The sequence below is a fragment of the Panicum virgatum genome, chromosome 9K (genome assembly GCF_016808335.1).
Source record: "Panicum virgatum strain AP13 chromosome 9K, P.virgatum_v5, whole genome shotgun sequence".
NCBI classification, from domain to species: Eukaryota; Viridiplantae; Streptophyta; class Magnoliopsida; order Poales; family Poaceae; genus Panicum; species Panicum virgatum.
Window position 1 is genome coordinate 67,120,198 of NC_053144.1, and position 19,653 is coordinate 67,139,850.

Genomic DNA, 19,653 nt, shown 5'->3' on the forward strand with positions numbered 1-19,653 from the left:
GCCTCCATGGTTGACCATCCAGGCATGAACCCAAATTGGTTTTTGGTCACACTTGTCACTCTTTTTAGGCGATGCTCGATAACCCTCTCCCAAAGCTTCATCGTATGCCTCATCAGCTTAATCCCACGGTAGTTAGTACAACTTTGAACATCGCCCTTATTTTTGAAGATAGGTACTAATATACTTCTCCTCCATTCTTCTGGCATTTTGTTTGACCGAAAAATGAGATTAAAAAAATTTAGTTAACCATACTATTGCTCTATCTTCTAGGCATCTCCACACCTCAATGGGAATACCATCAGGGCCCATCGCTTTACCTCCCTTCATCCTTTTCAAAGCCTCCCCGATCTCTACCTCCTGAATTCTCCTCACAAAACGTCTGTTGGTATCGTCAAAAGAGTCATCTAACTCAAGGGTAGGGCTCTCACTCTCCCCATTAAATAACTTGTCGAAGTACTCTCTTCATCTATCCATGATCTCCTCATCCTTCACTAGCAGTCGATCTGTCACATCCTTAATGCATTTGATTTGGTTGATGTCCATTGTCTTCTGCTCGCGGATCCTAGCCAACCTATAAATGTCCTTTTCCCCTTCTTTCGTGCCTAGCCGCTGATATAGGTCATCATACGCCTTACCCTTTGCTACACTCACAGTTCGCTTTGCAACACTCTTCGCTAATTTATAGCTCTCGATGTTGGCTGCACTCTTGTCAAGGTGGAGACGCTTGAAACACTCATTCTTCTCCTTAATAGTCCTTTGCACCTCATCGTTCCACCACCAGGTGTCTTTCCCCTCCTGTTTGCCTCCCAGGTGTCATGATCACACTTGATGTTTTATTTATTTATTATTACACAATTGCACAGGCACAGCAGTGCAGCAAATAACACGGTTGTTACGAGAATAATTTCCCACTCGGCACTTAATTCAGTGTGCAGTAAACAAGCTACAACGCAATTTGGCCAAGGGGAGGGGCGCAGGGAGGTGGGAGAGGGAATTTGCAAAAGTGTAATTACTCAATCCAAGAGAATCCAAGAGCAGGTCCCGATTATAAAATTACCCAATCCCTCATACCCCTTGGATGTTGATCCAATGATTCGGATTGAAATTTCCATAGTTTGCACGGCGAGGTTGGTTTACACCTGATACGTTCCTTTACTGTTTAACCATTGGAAAAATGGTTCATGTGCTCGCATGAGAGCATGTAGATTTACACCGTAACACCGATATACAGAGTACATGCTTTCACGAGTTCTGCTCTTTGACAATGTTTTATGTCCTTCACCAAAGGCTGCTCCACCGTCGGAATTGGAGGTTCTGCTGTTTTTTAGGACCATGGTGTTCTTCAACGAAGCAGTTCACAGGTTCTTCCAGGCAAAAATATGTTTGTTGAACTTGCTCATCAGCCACCACCACCACCACCAATGTACACCCAGGAGATTCACAGGTTTTCTAAGTGGAGTAGCAGCTCCTGAATTGTGAGAGTCAGAAGGATTGTTGCCATCCTTTGACGGAGATGTACTTATCCACATTAATTCAAAACTGATCAGTGAAGGAGCAAAGATGTCATCACTAGTTCGTGCCTTCAAGTGCCTTGATATCAGCCTGTCATATCTAGTTGTTGCCTTCTAGTGCCTTGATATCAGCCTGTTTGAGCTCAACAAACTTCCCAATTCTGAAAAGTTAACATAAAACAAAGGGTTAATACTCACTTTTTGATTTGCACCCTGTCTACTGTTTGTCTAACTTCACATCTATACTAAATAATGATGCACTAGCTGCCTCTGACAAAAAAAAAAATCAACAACAGGACTTGTATTCACATATCCGTTTCTACATGTATTCCCATATCCGTTTCTACAGGCACATGATTTTATTGACACTCAAATTCCCCATCTGACAATCCAAAATGACAGAAAAATGTTAGGCCCTAAAAACATTTTATAAAGCAGCCAAATTGAATATAACGGTATCAATCCATGCAAACGTAATAGTATCTTCAAAAATGATACAGTAAGTACATTACCCTAGATCTGCTGGAAGCCGGAACCTGCCAATCCGAACACGTTTCAATGCGTAAACCTATCAGCAAGAAGGATTTAAGTATCAGATATTTTCCAAGGGAAAAAACAATATAACAAAATATGGCTAACAAAATATTTTTTTTTTTAGATTTGCATTTTATTGTGTCCAAGCACAATGCCAGCTAAACTATGTGAAGAATGACAAAGCAGTGGCTTCTGTGTATTGGTGAGTGTATAGCAGTGTGTGCGCCCATAAGGCCATCATGTGTTACTGATATGTCCGTGATGGAAGCAATGGGTTGTCAGGTGTGTTTAGCTTACATTCCAACAGTACAGTGACAGTGAAAAACAGAAGGCAAAAACAACAGTATGCTACCATCTCAAACCTAGATCCAAATAAATATAACATAACTTATTATGCAAAAGAAACGTTAAGATACGAATAAAGAATGAACTACAAAGAACTTGACAAAAGGACACTGATCATACAAACCAACCTTTAGCCCTGCATTCTGTACAAGTTCACGAACTTCATGATTTCGTCCTTCATGAACCTGCAAGAAGCCAACAATATCAACTGACAAGTAGAATATGCAATGCGCCAATGCTTAGCATGTTTAGAACATTGCTTCAGCCAAAGCCTATTTGCAGTAATTAAACAACTTGGCATGTTAAATGCCAGTATGTCCAACAAAAATGGGAAACTAACAAGGAATAGAGTAGGGACCAAGGGTAAAGTGAGAATTGCAATAACTACACGCTTGATTCCTCAACAGCATTTCCTGCACCCTTTTCACATTAGATCAACATGGCAATGTACCCATTCCACCAAGCTTTGAATCAATAAGCAAGACCAGGCTCCAACATTAGTTCATCATATGTATTAATGTTTTTCCAGTTGTGAACAAACTGAAACAAAATGTTTCTTTAATACCAGCAGCCTGATCTAATTCTGCAGATCAGGACAGTTTCAAACATTACAAAAGATGACTTGAACAGATTGGAATTTTATTTCAGTTCCAAACAAATTATCGATGGAATTACTTGCTGGCTACACATTGTGACGAACTTCATATGTTTGCCAGGCACTTTACCAAGCCTACCAAGTACTAAATGAATTAGAACCATTCCCACAGGATACTATTCAGAAATAACTTTCATGTGGCAATGTGGGTATACAGCAGTAAATAAAGAGCAAGAGGATAAGTTAGTAGGGTATATTTTTGGCTTAAGTTTAGGGTTTAGGGTAAGTGGGAAATCACCCAATTTTTTCACACTCTTGTGGATAAAGAATCACCAAATTGCTCAAGAGAATAAGCAAAGTAGGCAATGAGGAATAGAACAGAATAAAGCAAGCTTGAAATAAAAATTACCACTATCTTAAGACGGGTTTTTCTTGTATCTGATTCAGCCAATGGCTCTACTAAATCAGGTACGCACATGACCCCATCAATTTTTGTGCCTTCACTGATAGCTATGAGGTGTTTCTTGTGCACAACACCATCAATAGTTACTACATATCTGCAACATTGGGAAAAAACGTCATTCAAATTTATGTTCATTTTCCTACTGATGATTTATGATTGGAAAACCTTGTGTGGAGAAGACGAAGTTATACTTTCATGCTATTCTTGTGGTCTTCCTTCATAATTGTCATATTATAACAGATACATGAAGGTGGTTCCAAGAAGACATTATTGAATATTTGTTCTATTAAAATTTGAATAGTTTACAGTAGTTTGAGTAATGTTACTTTTACACTACAGTGCTCAAATAAACATATAAACCGACGAAGAAGTTAAACTTACTCCTTTGTTACATTTGAAGAAGGATGCGCAAGTTTCTGAGCAAACTCTCCTGAAAGGGAGCACAAATATCAAGTTTAGGTCTTGGATGACCAATAACTGCCCATTTCCACGTACATATTACTAATATGATCAAGTTACCATCATTTGTGACTATTATCAAACCAGCTGTGGCAACATCAAGACGACCCACAGTAAATAAGCGTGGTTTCGGCAGCCCTGGTTGAAGCTTGTTCTGTAAATATGTAAAGGTATATTAGAGATTGGCAAAATATACGGGGGGAAATTCAATAGAATATGTATATGGTAAAGGTTCCGCAATTCATCAATTATTGTAAAATTCAATATTATCGATAGAATATGGATGTTATGCCAAGCCCAGCTATAGAACATACCCAACCCTTCAAATAGTCATTAAATAAGGAGACAACAGACTTTGATTCTTCACCACATGAGCAGATATACCTGTAGCAAATGGAAACAACACATAAATTGATGGTTCCTTTTCTCTGACAAATATTTCACTGGAATGCAAGGTAATCATGGCATCGATGCAGAACACAAGAAAAGCATGGAAAATAAGAGACCAACCCTTTTGGCTTGTTCACAGCAAAATACAGCTTTGGGGGCAGCTTCTTGGAAATGCGGTTCCCATTAACATAGATAGAATCCTTCGAGATGTCAACTTTGGTCTGTATAAAATGAATTAATTTTACCCTTTGATTTAACCAAAGTGAAGATTTTTTTTTCATAGAGTAATGCAGTAGAAAAGGATTGATCGAAATTCGAAAACCAAAAGTCATACAAAACAGTTCAAGTTTTCTCAGAACGAAAAAATGTTCTTGTAAGACCAACAGCAAACAAATTTGGATGCAGCTAAAACATATTATGAATGTAAGAAACTAAAGTACCAAAACTAGTATCTCCTCGTCATACCTGAGGAGAAGTGCAGACTGCGCCATTGACAGTCACTTTCCCTTGGAAAATGAGCTCCTCACTCGTCCTTCTTGAGGCCACTGGGGTTGTCGAGTAAGCATAAAGAAAAAGGTAATAAAAAAAAACTCCAAAAGTGTTGAAGAGTGAAATGTTATAGTGCTAGAGTTACTCATCAATTAAAGGAAAAATCAACTTAGCCAATATTACAAATGACAAATGAAAAAATCGACCCAAACTGCTGGTGTTGAACTATCAGGAGCGCACAAACCATGTGTGTAAACAGAAGCAACCAATTTTGGGAAAAAGTTTCTGATTTGGAAGAAGAACAACCTGAGTTTTCTAGCGTAGTTTATTTGGCCTAAAATGCTAGGTGCTAGGAACCCTGGAGATCCTAATTGTAGTATAAAGCATGGTTACCTCCAGAAACTAGAATAACTAGTATAGTAGTATCAACAACAATTCACTACCAATAGCATCGTCTCTTAACTTCTGATCTGAAATGGGGGGCGTTAACTTATCTGCACAACTCCTTAAGCTATTACTACTTGTATCAATGCAAGCCAAGCTCTTGAAGTCCAAAATTACAGAAGGGCAAGGAATACCTCCTGCAGCGGCAAGGACCTTGGCGAGCCGCTGCGGCTCGCGCTCCTTGATATTCTCATTGTAGAACCTCCTGGCCGCCTTTGAGAACTTGGGCGGCGCGGCCGGGGCGTCCTTCCTTTCCTTGGTCTTGATGCCGGCACTCGAAGCAGCGGCGGCAGCAACCGCACCCTTCTGGCCCTTGAGACTTTCCTTCTTAGCCGCCTTCTTGGCCTCCGCCTCCGCGAGCGCAATGGCCTGGAGCACCTCCGGTGGCGGCGAGGTGCTGAGGCGTGGCTTCCTGTCCTCCCCGCGGACGATCCATGGGACCAGAGGCTGCGCGGACGGGGCGGGGGACGAGGCCTTCTTTGCCGGAGCGGGCTCCGCGAAGGTGATGTTGAAATCCGGGGCGCTGGAGGCAGAGGAGGTGGCGCGGAGGAGGTGGGGAGTCAGGCGGCGGCCGAAGCGGAGGACGCAGGCGGGCCGGGTGAGGAGAGGGTGGAGGGAGACGGCCGCGGCCGTGGTTGCAGTGGCGAGGGCCATGAACGGGGTGGGTGCTTGCGGAGGAGTTTTGGGGTTGCTATCTCCAACCATTCCCCCCATCTAACTCCCCCCAAACATATTATTTACTATATTTTACTATCTCCCTCTAAAAGATTCCTCCCCCTATAACTCCTTCTCTCCAACCATTCCCCCCATATCTATTCCCTCTATATACTATCACTCATTAACTAACAATTTATTTATCGTTTTTGAATTTAAAAAAAATCATACAATATTTGTACTGTCATAATACGCATTATCATCATGTTACGGGGCTCAAACGGGATTAATATCATGAAGAAACGGTGTGATTAGAGATATAGGGGGAGTTGAAACTCACCCTATATATAGAGGGAGTTTCAACTCCCCCCTTATATAGGGGGAGCTTTGGGGGGAACCGTTGGATCGGATTTCCCCCCAAAGCTCCCCCTACGTGGGGTGGGGGGCCATATACAGGGAACCGTTGGGGGTAGCCTTATCGGATATCGCCGCGCTTGCGCCTCCAAGTCGAAGCTGGTAGGAGTGGGAATGACATCTGATCTTAAATTACACATCGTTTGACTTTTTTAACTCTAAATTTAACCATTTATTTTATAGTCTGATTTTTTAACTCTAAATTTAACCGCTTATTTTATAAAAAAGTTTATATAAATATAATTAAATTTAAATTATTCTTCATAAACTTTGTATTAATAAAGCAAACCATAATAAAAAAAGTGGTATTTTGTATAAGTTTACAATAAAACGAGCAGTCAACTTGAGATCCAAAAAATCAAACAATCTGTAATTTAGAACGGAGAGATTACAAATTATGCATTCACCTCTATTCTGGATGGCGACCCGATTTAGGGAGTATATTAAAAAAATACAAATCAATATTTTACATGTATACCTCTATTTTGGATCGCGATATTAAGCGTCATCCAAATTAGAGGGTATATTGTGAAACTTTCTCCAAAATTTACAAATGAGTCCTCTTCTCGGGTAATGCGCAAGATGATTCTTTCCTCCGCCGACGATCTGTCGGTGCTGGCAGCCTTCGTCCAATGCAGACGTAACACCCAACAGGGAAAATATCCGTCACCGTACCAAGCAGTTGCCGAGGGAGAAGAAAGAAGAGCCGCGTCCAGCACCGAGACCGAAGCAGTGCCCGTGCGCGAAGGTGCTGTCGCGGCCGTCGCACCACGTGACAGCGAAACTCGTGGGCGTGGCGGCGAAGATCATGGGTGCGGCTACTCCTGGAAATGGATTGGGCTAAATCCAAATCCAATTGGATTTTGGCCCTTGGATTTAACTGAATTTGGATCAGGTTGGATATGGATATCCATTTGCTTTAGATAATTTAGGATTAGGCTCTATTGGGTAAAAAAAAAAAGAGAATGATCCGAATCCTATTAGACTGAGGAGGGGAGCGCTCCTCTTGGTCGGAGTCCCCCGTCGCACGCCGCAGCGCGTCTCTCCCCCGCCGCCGCGCGGAGCAGTCCGGCCTCGCCGCCGACGGGTAGGGTGGGGGTGGGGGTGGGGGAGGAGGCTGCGCATCCCTGCGCCTCGCCGCTGACGCCGAGATCCCGCAGTGCTCGTCTGCACCTCGACCGGCGCCTTCGCCCTCGGCGCCGCCGCATGGGGAGTCCTGACCGACTTTGTCCCGGACTTCACTGGCGGCACGGCGGCGCCCAGGATCGGGATGTTACCGGCCGGCTCCTGGAACTCACGCAGCAGCATCGACGACGAGCACGCGGCCGCGGCCCAGCTGCCAACGCCAGTGCCACTCAACTCCACCGCCCCCTCCGCTCCCCAAAAGAGGCCATTTCCAAGGCTCTCCTGCCATGACGCCACACCCAAAGTGACGGCTGCTACCTCGTTGTTGAGATTGGGACGGCACCAGGGCCTCCAATGCCATGCCTCCGTAGGTACTCACCTCCCAAGGAGCCACATGTAGGGCACACAAGAATCCGAGGAAAGCTAGGCCCCTCCCTTGGGGATCGCCGGCCGGCCGGCCGGGGAATTGATTGGAGCTGGCAGAGTGGGCAGCAGCTGCATCGCGGGGGATGCGGTTTTCTTGTAGCAACACAACACAGCAGGTCGGAGCTGAAACGAAGGGAGCTATGAGGCTGGAGGACACGTGAACGCCGCTGTCTGTGCACCGACATGGCCGCTGCAGGGAGGGGCCGGCCGCCAGGGAAGATTCGGCGTCGCGGCCTCTGCTATGTCTCCGCTGGAGGGGAAAGGAGCCCGTGGGAGGGAGAAGATAAAGGTAGGACGGGCAGAATTGTCATTTGCTGTTGCTGTGCAGGTAAATTTTGCATGTTAGTTTGGGCTGGAGGCCACCTGTGGTTGATTTGGATTGATCGGATGGATAATATGTATATGAGGTTGGATTGGATAGAATTGGATGGTGGAAACTATCTAGTAGGATTGGATTGGATGATAGAGTCACATTAATTGGATATTAGTTGGATATTGCTAGTTGAATTTTGGACGACGATCCATTCCCAGGAGTAGGTGCGGCGGAGGGGAGCGCGTGGCGGGGAAGACTGCAGCAGCCGCCGGCGGTGGCGAAGGGGAGCCGCGTGACCGCCGACCGAGACGCAAAGGTTAAAGGTGCGATCAAATCCTGGGCCAGGCTAGGAAAACCCCGTTCCATTCCGGGCTTATTTCGACCGGTTCTTGTGGGCTGGGGGTCTGCTTATGGGTTATTTGTGTGATGATCGTCCACCTGTCCAGGCCTGCTGACCTGGGGAGAAATTCTTTTCGACTGCAGATGTAAGAGCAAACAAACAGAAGGTAATAAAAAATAAGGATTGATATATGATACTAGAAAAAAGAACAAGCTACCGGACAACACTAGGGATATTTTATGTCAAATTGTCAGATACCTTTATTACTAAAAATGTGCTAGCCAGCCAAAAAGAAATCTCACTTTTTCGCAGCCGAAAATACTTGAGTCTGACTTTGTGATCTATGATGATCTTATAAAATACTCCCTCGTTCTAAATTATAAGACATCCCAAGAATCTTGAAGAGTCAAAATAATATCAAAATTGACTAAGATTATAGAGAAAAATATAAAAATTTTTGATATCAAATTGATTTAATATAAAAATATAACTAATAAAGAATCTAATGGTACTTAGTTTATATAATAAATGTTATTATTCTATTATATAAATTTGGTTAAATATAAAAAAATTGACTCTCCAAAATTGTTGTAATGTCTTATAATTTGGAACGGAGGGAGCAGGGACGTCTGTGAGGAGGTTGCACTCGACGAAGCCGACCGGTGACAATCTCGTTATAGACCTCATTGCTGTGTAAAAACAATAGAGCACATAAAATGGCCATAAGATACCGCCGACATGGATGGATGGTTGTGAATGCAATGCCCCCTCGACACCTAACCCTATCCTGGTAACCAACGAGCTCTGTGGCTGGAAGAGTGACAAGTGTTTATTCATTCAGGGAAAGTCCACTGAATCGCACTGTTTAATTTTTCCGGCACTAGAGTTGTTTACTACTTTGACAGCTAATTAAAAATATTAAATAAAAGAGAACCATGTGCTAATTCATGAGTCCAATCCAATAAGATTTTTGACCACACGATTAGAGGATAGTTATTGTAGCATCACTGTAGCCAAACATGAATTAATTTAGCTCATTTGATTCGTCGCGCAAAATTACACCCATCATAAAAAAAAGTTTTGCAAATAGACTTAATTTAGTACTTTATGCATACAAAATTTTCTTCTAAAACTAAAATTCTGGGAACTAAACAGAACCAAATGCAGTGATGTGCCTGCCCTCCCATACATCCATCATTCCAATTTGGTAGTTTTTTTTTTTGGAGATGCAACACGAGCATCAAGCTCTATGCAAAAGACAAATCACCAGATACAAAACTGTCGTCGCGGTTCCACACCCATATCCATTTCCGATCATCGTGGACTATTCATTCTCGGATTCGTTCTCTGAATCTGACGCCTCTCCATCGCGCGGAAAAGAAACCAGCCAAAGTCCGGGATCCCACGCCTTCGCCTTGTGGCCACCCGGAAGAAGAAAGGGAACCACCCACCAAGCCACCACCGCCGAGCAAGCAAAGGCTCTGCCCGGAGCCAAGTCCATCTCCCGCGGGAACCCACGACCACCACAGGAAAAAGACGAGCGCGCCGACCTTAGCATAAAATCCCCCCGGCTTTTATCCGCGATCGGCGATTCCCCACCGCCGTGCCGCGTGTTCTCTCCTCGCCTCCGTCATTACCCATGGCCGATTCCGCCGCGTTGTCCACCGCCTCCTCCTCCCTCCCCCGCTCGCTGGCGTCCAGGAGGCCCCTCTCCTCCCCTCTCCACGCAAGGTCCCGGCCCCTCCGCCGCGGCCGGTCCGGATCGCGGCCGCTCCACCGGCTGCGAGCTCGAGCGGGGAAGGACGAACCGGAGGACCTCTACGGGCCCTACCCCTGGGACCAGCCCCTCGATCTCACCTCCGGGTTCGGTAAGCTCGCCGGCTACCTCTCGAAACCTCGATCGCCGCCCAAATGCTTGGGCGGCATTGATTTCACCTTGCGCTGGATGTAGTATGTTGTGTTGTTCTGCTGTGTGTCAAGACTAAAGGCTACTAATACATATTGATGCCACGATTGCTGTCTTGTATTGCGTGGAAAGCTAATAAGATGGCTAGTGGGTTCGTTATTTTGCACGCTTCTGTTTGCTTTTTGTAAGTGCTTTCTGTATGTACATTTCCAACGCCGTCTAACTAATGGGCTCAATTTGTGTCGTAGCAGACATTCAGTGGGTGCCGGAAGACAGGGTCACACTCTTCACTTCGGATGGGCTGGTCCAAATTGGGGGTTCCCTGGTTCCTCGTCGTGTTAGTTCTTCTGAGGTACTGAATCTTCAAGTTGGAACAATTACATTAACTAGTATCTCATGTTGAGCTCGTTTAATTTTTACACTACCCTATGTATATAAATCTTTTTACAGTTGGAGAGAAAGCCCAGTGCATCGTACTAAGCAGCAATAAATTGATTCTAGGTTTATTTGTATGATACCAGTGTTCTGTAACAATTGTATATGCGCTTCAGTATTTTTTAGATGCGACAGATATTAAAGGAATAATGAAACTTTAAAAGATATATTTTTGCGTATTCAACATCATATTCAATTTTGTTCAGAAGAAGCTAGCTCATCACCATAGCATTGCAATGTACCTTATTTACAAAAGCTGTAAAGGATGTAGTGGTGACTATTAGCATCCAAGATTCACCTCAAAGACGGAAGAGTAAATTTCAGATAACTACACATCTTGCATAAATTATTGCAGAATTTTTTCATTTATATTCCCTTTCATAAAAATACATATTAATTGCCAATGCCTGCACTGACAGAATCAATAGCAGGTACACAATTCATTTTGATGTGAATGCTTTCAGCTAGTCCCTAGTCAAATGCATCTCCAGCTGTACCTTATAAACATGAAAGATTTTGCACTTCGTACCACACAACAGTACCCCATGGTGCTAGGTCAGAGAATGTCAGACTGATAAACTGTTACGAACTTTATAGGAGTATTTCTTGTATTCTTGTATCATTAATAAAGTATGGCTTTCATAATACTTGCTATTTGCCAAAGCTTTACTTTGTCCTCGTCAATGTTTCCCATGTTATATGGATTTAGTTCTCATGTGAGTTCATTTTTCCAGAAGAGGCAACAGAAATTGAAGAGTAAACAAAAATTGCGCAGGTTTCAGGAGAGCTCTTACATGGATCCAAATCAAAGTCTTTGTCTTGGAGCACTATTTAACATAGCAGCAACAAACGTAAATACTTGTTACTACTTATTTGCTTATCATATTTACACTTCCTTTTAGTAATACCATTTGATATCTCAGGGTCTGGACATGGGCAGAAGATTATGCATCTTTGGCTTTTGTCGTTCCGTTGAAATGCTAAGTGATGTGGTGGAAGATACAGTATTGGAGCATGGCGGTGAGGTATGTTCTGCTGTATGTTGAACTAAACATGTGCAAAAAAATTTGCTTGATAGGGCTTTGTCATGCCTTAATCTATCCATTATAAAGGAAAAGTTGTCCAGTTTGTTTCCTTGTTTTTCTAGGAAAAAGAACTAACCATATTTATCATTGGTGCATTGACATAACATAGAGTAGTTTTCCCTCAAAAAAATTACATAGTCTGTAATGGGCGTCACTTTTGCAGGTTGTCGCTGCAGAGAAGGCGAGCAATGACGGGCTCCAGGAGAAGCTAACCATGTCTGTCGCGGTACCATTGCTTTGGGGTGTTCCTCCAGCATCAGAGACCCTCCATGTCGCGGTGCGGAGCGGTGGAGGTATCGTCGACAAGATCTATTGGCAGTGGGACTTATTCTAGATGTCCAGAGCCAAAACGTTAACAAAATTGATTCACGCTGTATATATATACTCTCGCTCTAATTCGCTGCACGCATTGTGCAGAAACTGTAAACTTAATCTCTACCTGTACAGACCCGGTCACCCTTGTGCATATATAGCGGCCCGTTCGGTTCCTTAGAAATCCACCTAGAAATCGTTCCACTTAATCAAAGATTATATAAATTAGGCAAGCAATCCGGCTACGAATCGTTCCAAGCAACGGTTCTCTAGGAACCGAACGGGCCCTAAGGGTGTGTTTGGTTGGTGGGATGGGGGTGGATGGAGCCGCTCCATTCCAATTTTTACAGCATTTGGTTCGTGAACACCTAGAACGGAGCAATCCCAAAAGAGGAATATTCACAGGAGATGCTGCACCGCGCGGTTCCAATATTTCGGTCGAACGCAGCCGCTCGCGGTGCGTTTGGCTCCTTATCTCTTTGGTCACCTCTTTTCTCGCTCGTTCTCACCGCCCCACCTCTTCGCGCCATCCCATCCTCTTCCCGTGCGCGCCGTCCTCTTGCCGCGCGGGAAAAGGGCGGTCCTCCCGGCGCCGCCGGCGGGTAGTGCCACGGCTGCCTCTCCTCCTTTTTCCCCGACCCCGCCCAACACTGAAGCCGCCGTCCGTCAGTCCTCTTCTCAGATTTCCCAGATTCCATCGAGGACCGGCCCCTCCCCTTCTACTCCTATTACCGCACGGCAAGCAGAGCACTGCCGCCCTTGCACCCTCCTAGCTCTTCCCCCAAGGCAATCAACAGGTTCAGGTGAGGGGAACAGGTCACAGTGGCTTACTCCTCCAATGTCCCATCTTCTGCTCCATTGATAATGCTAAACTTTTCTCTCTTTTTTTCTAGCAGATCGACAACTGCAGCATCCCCTCCAGCATCCCCTCTTTTCCATTGTCCAAGATCTGCAGCATGAGGGGTAATTGATCTGATCTGAAAATATGTATGCATCTAGGGTTAGGGTAAAGCTTATTGGAGATGCTGCAGGTGAAAAATTGGGTGTTACTACTATGTTGATTGCTTACAAATTGATTATGTAAATTTTTTGCTTTGTTATTTAGATGGACAAAAGAAAGAAGCTTTTAACTTATATGGCTGCAGCACATATGTTGCTTTCAATTATGGCTATGGTTATTCATCATTCCAAAAAAAAGAAAAAGACAGGCTCCTCGAGAAAGAATTAGATATGGACCAATAGATGAATGGGATAGGATCAGACTTGAGTATCTAGAAAATAAAATATGGAAAAATGATGTAACTTGTGTGGATTAGACTTAGTAAAGCATCTTTTTCCGTTTTTGTAAACTATTTAGGGATCGTGGGCTGTTGCAAGACACTATACATATGTGTGTTGAGCAGCATGTTGCCATGTTTTTGAACACAGTGGGACACAACCTTAAAAATAGGTTAGTTGCCAAATTTTGGTAGATCCGGTGAAACAGTCAGCCGCTATTTCAACAAAGTGCTTCATGCTGTTGGAGAGCTACTGAATGAGTTTATTAGGCCACCATCTTCATCAACCCCAACTAAAATCTTTGGGAACCCGAGGCGGGATCCATATTTTAAGGTGTGAGGTTCAACATTATCTCGATTTCTTTTCCATAGTCTTAAAGGAACATGGAACTTATCTTGCTGCCTTGTATTCCTAATAAAATAGGATTGCATTGGGGCCATTGATGGCACACACGTAAGAGCCTCAGTTACCAAGGACATGGAGGCTTCCTTTCGTGGTAGGAAGAATCATGCTACACAAAATGTAATGGCAGCCGTTGATTTTAATCTTCGGTTCACATATGTCTTGGCTGGTTGGGAGGGGACAGCCCATGACGCATTAGTTTTACGGGATGCTTTAGAGCGTGAAAATGGGCTTCAGGTTCGACAAGATAAACAGATAATTCATGTAGCTTAATTTGTTCAACATGGCATATATTGTTATTAGAAATATCACAAAACTGTCCTTCATATGCTAGGCAAATTCTATTTAGTTGATGCCGGATATGGAGCAAAACCAGAATTCTTGCCTCCTTTCCGTGGTGTAAGGTACCACTTGAATGAGTGGGGGAACAATCCTGTACAAAATGAAAAGGAGCTGTTCAACCTTAGGCACTCATCTCTTCGTGTTACAGTAGAGCGTGCATTTGGATCACTCAAGAGGAGGTTCAAAATTCTCGATGATTCCACTCCCTTCTTTCCCTATCCATCTCAAGTTGATATTGTGGTTGCTTGCTGTATTATTCACAATTGGGTTATACAAGATGGGGGTGATGAACTAATCATAGAAGAGAACAATTGGATTCCCCTTACTCATGCTTCAACATCAAGTGGGCAAGCAAGAGATCATGAATGGATGGTTAATTTTAGGCAGCAAATTGCCAATCATATGTAGGAAGACCGTCAAAGCCACTACGCCAACAATTAGTGAAATCTGCATTTTCAGTTACATATGTCATGATCTCTTAATTATATATGTAACTGTGATATATATGTAATTGTGATGTATACTATTATTCTATTGTTTATATGTGGGTTATGGTTGATCACTGGTGGTAAACTCACCAGAAGAGAGAAGTGGGTGACCAGAAACAAGTCCCCATTCTTGTTCTCCAACCAAACAAAGAATAGAATGGCTCCGTTCTTCAAATCAAACACAAAATGGAATGGCTCCGTTCCTCTAACCAAACACTTATTGGAGCCATTTCACTCCAAAAACATAGGATGGAGCCATTCCATTCCATTCCGCTCTCCAACCAAACACACCGAACTCTATGATGACTTCCCGATTATCATTTTTAAGAGTAAAGTCCATCACCGGTCCTTAAACTTGTTCGGCTGTGTCATTCCAGTTCCTAAACTTACAAATCGACCGTTTAAGTCCTCAAATTTATTCGGTTGTGCCATCTCGGTCCCTAAACTTAGAAATCACTCGTTTAGGTCCTCAAACTTGTTCAGTTGTGTCATCCCGGTCTCTAAATTTGGTTTTGAGTTTCATCTGGGTTAAAACAGGGTGATCTAAAAACTATATATTGAAAAGTAATTTATATCTTTTTCATATGAACTCGAATTCAAGATGGCAACGGGTACAAAAAAAACCGCAAATCCGCGGATACCAAACCCGGTGGGCGCGGATTCGGGTCTGGATTTGTACCCGCGGGCACGGGCACAGGTACAATCCTAAACCCAACGGATATCTTGAAACGGGTTTAAAAATTTGCTATCCGAACCCGCAAACCCGCGCTGACATGTGGGCCCAACCACCTCTGTATATAAAACATATAGGGTTTCAGTTTCACTCGTTTCTCTCTCTCTCTCCCAATTCCCAATCCCCCCGCTCCCAGCTGCCACCCCCACCAGAGACCTGCGCCCCGCTGCCCCTGCGCCCTCCCGAGCCGAGCTAGCGAGCCCCCCTCCGCCGCCCTCTGCGCCCTCCCGAGCCGGCGAGGCCCCCCACCCTCTGCGCCGTCCCAAGCTGGCGGGCCCCCTTCATCCCTCCTCGGCCTCGAGCCTCTCTGCAGCACCAGCGGGCGGCGCCGTACTGCTCGACCTCGAGCCTCCCGCTCGGCCGCGCCCCTGCCGGCCGCCGCGGCCCAGTCTAGCGGCGCTTCTCGGCCGGCCGCTGCTCCCCGCCGGGCGGCGCTTCCTGGCCGGCCGCCGCTCCCCGCCGGGCGGCGCTCCCCCGACCCCGACACCGGCGCCCAGCTGGGGAAGAAGCTGTTGCTGCAGCTCCTAATAAAAAAAGGATGCAATATTCTATTTGTTTATTTGCGGGTACACGGTCGTGGCCGCGGGTATGCGGATATCCGCAGATAGCGGGTACGGGTACCATTTTATACCCGCGGTGGGTTGCGGGCGCGGGTGCGGGCACGGGTTTGGGCACGCGGGTGCGGGTTTGTGAAGTTACTATCTGCGTGGATTTTACACGTTGCCATCTTGAACTCGAATGAAGATAAATTTTAGGTCAAAATTATAGCCCTCGACACGGTCTACAACTTTATAGTTCAAAAGTTTTTTATTTGGAGTCGTTTAGTGTCCCAAATTTTAATTTCAAATTTTAAATTTCAAAATCTATAGACTTACAGCAATATTTTGGGACCCCAAACAATTTTAATTCAGAAACTTTTCAACTACGAAGTTATAGATCATGTTGAGAGCTACAATTTTGATATAAAATTTGTCTTTATTCGAGTTTATATGAAAAAGTTATAAATTATTTTTAATATAGAGTTTTTAGATCGTATTATTTTAACCTAGATGAGACTCAAAATTAAGTTTAGGGATCGGGATAACACAACTGAATAAGTTTGAGGACCTAAACGGGTGATTTCTAAGTTTATGTACCGAGATGATGCAACCAAACAAGTTTGAGGACCGAGATAGCCCAAATGAACAAATTTGAGGACCTAAACAATCGATTTGCAAGTTTAGGGACCAGAATGACACAAGTTTAGGGACCGCTTATGGACTTTACTCCATTTTTAATGTGTCCCTGGTTTGCTACCTCGATGAATTATTTTAGCATTGATCGGTGTGTTCGTATTTAAGCAAACTCTCGAGCATCTGCGACAAATTTCAGTCTTCTGTTAGGAGGTAAAATCCTTTTGATGCCATTGCAATTCCCTATTCCCTTATTTGCCACCAGTGACACAGATCGGTCCCATGTGTCACTGAGACACCGATCCCAAAACTGTGCAGAATCAAATCTCGTGGTTCTTGACTTGGAGAATGATTCACATGCTATCATCTCTGACACGTGAAATGTTTTGGTTGTAACTTGTAAGACGTTAGTACGGACCGGGCAGTTGGTCAGCATGCTCATGCATACATCAGTGCACCGTGCACTGAGAACGGCACCGAAGGTGCCCTCCTCCGGCTAGGCGGTTTCCACGAGCGGGTGCGACGCAGCGAGAGCACGGGCCAGCAAGAGCCAAGAGGGGAATGGCGAGCAAGGCGGTGCCGGCCGCGGGCTACGGCGAGGACGGCGTGTACCGCTCGCTGCGCCCGGCGGTGCCCATCCCGTCCGACCCGGGCCTCTCTGTGAACGATCTCATCTTCCGCCGCGCCGACGCGTGCCCCGCCGCGCCCGCGCTGGTCGACGCCGCCACCGGCAGCGCCCTCATCTTCGCCGAGCTCCGCTCCGCGGCTCTCACGGCGGCTGCCGCGCTCTCGACGAGCGCGGGCGTCCGCCCCGGCGACGTCGTCCTTCTCCTCGCGCCCAACTGTGTCCTCTACCCGGTCTGCTTCTTGGCTGTCACCGCGCTAGGCGCCGTCGCCACCACAGCGAACCCGCTGTACACCGCCAGAGAGATCGCCGCGCAGGTCGCCGACGCCGGCGCCAAGCTCGTCATCACAGTCGCCGACCTCCTGCCCAAGGTTGCGGAGCTCCACCTCCCAGCCGTCTTCCTCGATGGCGGCGGCGGCGGCGGCGCCACCGCCTCCGTGCCTTCAAGCACCAACGTTATCCTCTACAGGGACCTCGTCGACGGGGTGCGGGAGACGGAGTACCGCCGCCCGCCGACCAAGCAGAGCGACACGGCGGCGCTGCTGTACTCGTCGGGCACGACGGGGGCGAGCAAGGGCGTCATCCTGACGCACGGCAACTTCATCGCGGCGCACGCCATGTTGACGTCGGACCAGGACGCGCGCGGGGAGGGGCCCAACGTGCTCCTCTGCTTCCTGCCCATGTTCCACCTCTTCGGGCTCTCCATCGTCACGCTCGGGCAGCTGCAGCGCGGGAACGCCGTCGTCGTGATGCCGCGGTTCGACGTCGACTCCGCGATGGCCGCCATGCAGCGGCACCGCGTCACGTGCCTCTACTGCGTGCCGCCGGTGATGGTCGCGCTCGCCAGGCACGGGAGGTGGGCCGGGAGGTACGACCTCAGCTCGCTCAAGATCATCCTCTCCGGCGCCGCGCCGCTCGGCAAGGATGTCATGGAAGCCGTGGCCAAGGACTTCCCTGGCGCCGACATTGTCCAGGTGACCCCAGGCAATCTGTCACTGTAGTTTGTGTTTGCTCTGCGCAGCGTGTCCAATGCCCCTCATCTTGCAGGGATACGGTATGACCGAGACATGTGGGGTCATATCGCTAGAGAATCCAGAAAGGGGGAAAGCTCGTCAACTTGGATCGTCTGGAAAACTTGTCACACAAGTTGAAGCGAAGATCGTTGATGTAGAGACAGTGGAACATCTGCCACCGATTCAACTAGGGGAAATTTGTGTCCGGGGACCAAATGTAACGCAAGGTACGGCAGGCATTGTATTTTTGTTCCCTCCCCTATTTATTCAAAAGGGGGCACTACTGACTCCTATTTTTTTTAACATCCCTTTCATTTATGTATGATACAATATACCGAGCTAAGCATTGCATATAAAGTATACTCCATCCGTTCCAAATTATAAGACATCCCAAGAATCTTGGAGAGTCAAAACAATCTCAAGTTTGACCAAGATTATAGAGAGAAATATAAAGATTTATGATATCAAATTGATATACTATGAAAATATAACTAATAAAAAATCTAATGGTACTTAGTTTATGTAATAAATGATATTATTCTATTATATAAATTTGATCAAATATAAAATTTTTTGACTCTCCAAGATTGTTGGAATGTCTTGTAATTTGGAACGGATGGAGTATATGTGTGTGTATGGACATCATCCTGAAGGTATATATAATAGGGCATAACTTCTCTCCATTTATTTGGCTGTGGATTGCTTTCAGGTTATCTCAAAAACGAGGAAGCCACGGAATTTACAATCAAGCAAGGGTGGTTGCATACGAGTGATCTTTGATACTTTGATGAAGGAGGTTGAAAGAGATCGGGTGCTCTAGCCTAAGAGGGGGAGGGGGTGAATTAATCACTATTAAAACCTTAACCTATGGCTCCAACTAGTTTGCACAAAACTTAAACTATAACAAGCTATCTAGATGTGCAACTACGGTTCACCTTAGTGTGAAACCCTCATCCCAAAAGAGTTTTGCAACCTATAGCCAATCCTAATAAGATACTACACTAAGAAAAGTAAAGGCACACAAGTTGCAATATGAAATACGGAAGCTTAAAGTGAGGGATGAGAGAAAGCGAACTCTCGACACGACGATTTATCCCGTGGTTCGGTTTGCCACAAAGGCGCCCCTACGTCCACGTTGTTGAAGCACTCACTAAGAGTATCGCTTCCCGGCAATCAAGTCTCTTTCGTGAACACAATCACGGTCACCTTGATCCCGATCTTCACTAAGGGAGATTGCCCACGAAGGAGGGGTCTCCGTCCCCCGCACAAAGTCGTCGATGCCGCTCCACACCAAGCCGAAGGGTCGTTGACTTGCCGGCGAGCCACCAAAGCTCCAAGGATGGCCGGCACACCAAGATAC

General features: G+C 45.6%; 3 protein-coding genes and 1 long non-coding RNA gene across 6 annotated transcripts; 3 read left to right on the forward strand and 1 right to left on the reverse strand.

The window, feature by feature from the left end:
• Nucleotides 1-1,079: 1,079 nt before the first annotated feature.
• Nucleotides 1,080-6,429, reverse strand: LOC120647270 (putative ribosomal large subunit pseudouridine synthase SVR1, chloroplastic). Of its 2 annotated transcripts, XM_039924005.1 has the most exons (11): nucleotides 6,361-6,427; nucleotides 5,365-5,920; nucleotides 4,763-4,842; nucleotides 4,418-4,518; nucleotides 4,222-4,291; nucleotides 3,968-4,061; nucleotides 3,830-3,878; nucleotides 3,395-3,542; nucleotides 2,519-2,575; nucleotides 2,024-2,079; nucleotides 1,080-1,672 (listed from the first exon to the last, which is right to left on the reverse strand). In XM_039924005.1, the coding sequence occupies exons 2-11, from the start codon at nucleotides 5,882-5,884 to the stop codon at nucleotides 1,612-1,614; spliced, it is 1,236 nt and encodes a 411-aa protein (XP_039779939.1). In that variant the 5' UTR covers nucleotides 5,885-5,920; nucleotides 6,361-6,427; the 3' UTR covers nucleotides 1,080-1,611. The 2 variants fall into 2 exon arrangements, with proteins under 2 accessions (XP_039779939.1, XP_039779940.1); XM_039924006.1 differs by lacking the exon at nucleotides 1,080-1,672 and having other exon boundaries at nucleotides 2,020-2,079; nucleotides 6,361-6,429.
• Nucleotides 6,430-9,903: 3,474 nt separating this feature from the next.
• On the forward strand, nucleotides 9,904-12,416 carry LOC120647271. 2 transcript variants are annotated; one of them, XM_039924008.1, is made up of 5 exons: nucleotides 9,904-10,370; nucleotides 10,660-10,760; nucleotides 11,581-11,694; nucleotides 11,767-11,868; nucleotides 12,092-12,416. In XM_039924008.1, exons 1-5 carry the CDS (start codon nucleotides 10,142-10,144, stop codon nucleotides 12,260-12,262), a joined length of 717 nt encoding a protein of 238 aa, XP_039779942.1. In that variant the 5' UTR covers nucleotides 9,904-10,141; the 3' UTR covers nucleotides 12,263-12,416. The 2 variants fall into 2 exon arrangements, with proteins under 2 accessions (XP_039779942.1, XP_039779941.1); XM_039924007.1 differs by having other exon boundaries at nucleotides 9,915-10,370; nucleotides 11,578-11,694.
• A 1,136-nt stretch (nucleotides 12,417-13,552) lies between these two features.
• On the forward strand, nucleotides 13,553-14,861 carry LOC120647272. The gene is made up of 2 exons (XR_005664731.1): nucleotides 13,553-13,851; nucleotides 13,942-14,861. It is a non-coding gene; the product is annotated as an uncharacterized LOC120647272 (long non-coding RNA).
• Nucleotides 14,862-17,216: 2,355 nt separating this feature from the next.
• LOC120648265 (4-coumarate--CoA ligase-like 1) lies at nucleotides 17,217-19,146 on the forward strand. Its single transcript, XM_039924992.1, has 3 exons — nucleotides 17,217-18,254; nucleotides 18,328-18,520; nucleotides 19,003-19,146. The coding sequence occupies exons 1-3, from the start codon at nucleotides 17,217-17,219 to the stop codon at nucleotides 19,071-19,073; spliced, it is 1,302 nt and encodes a 433-aa protein (XP_039780926.1). The 3' UTR covers nucleotides 19,074-19,146.
• Nucleotides 19,147-19,653: the final 507 nt, after the last annotated feature.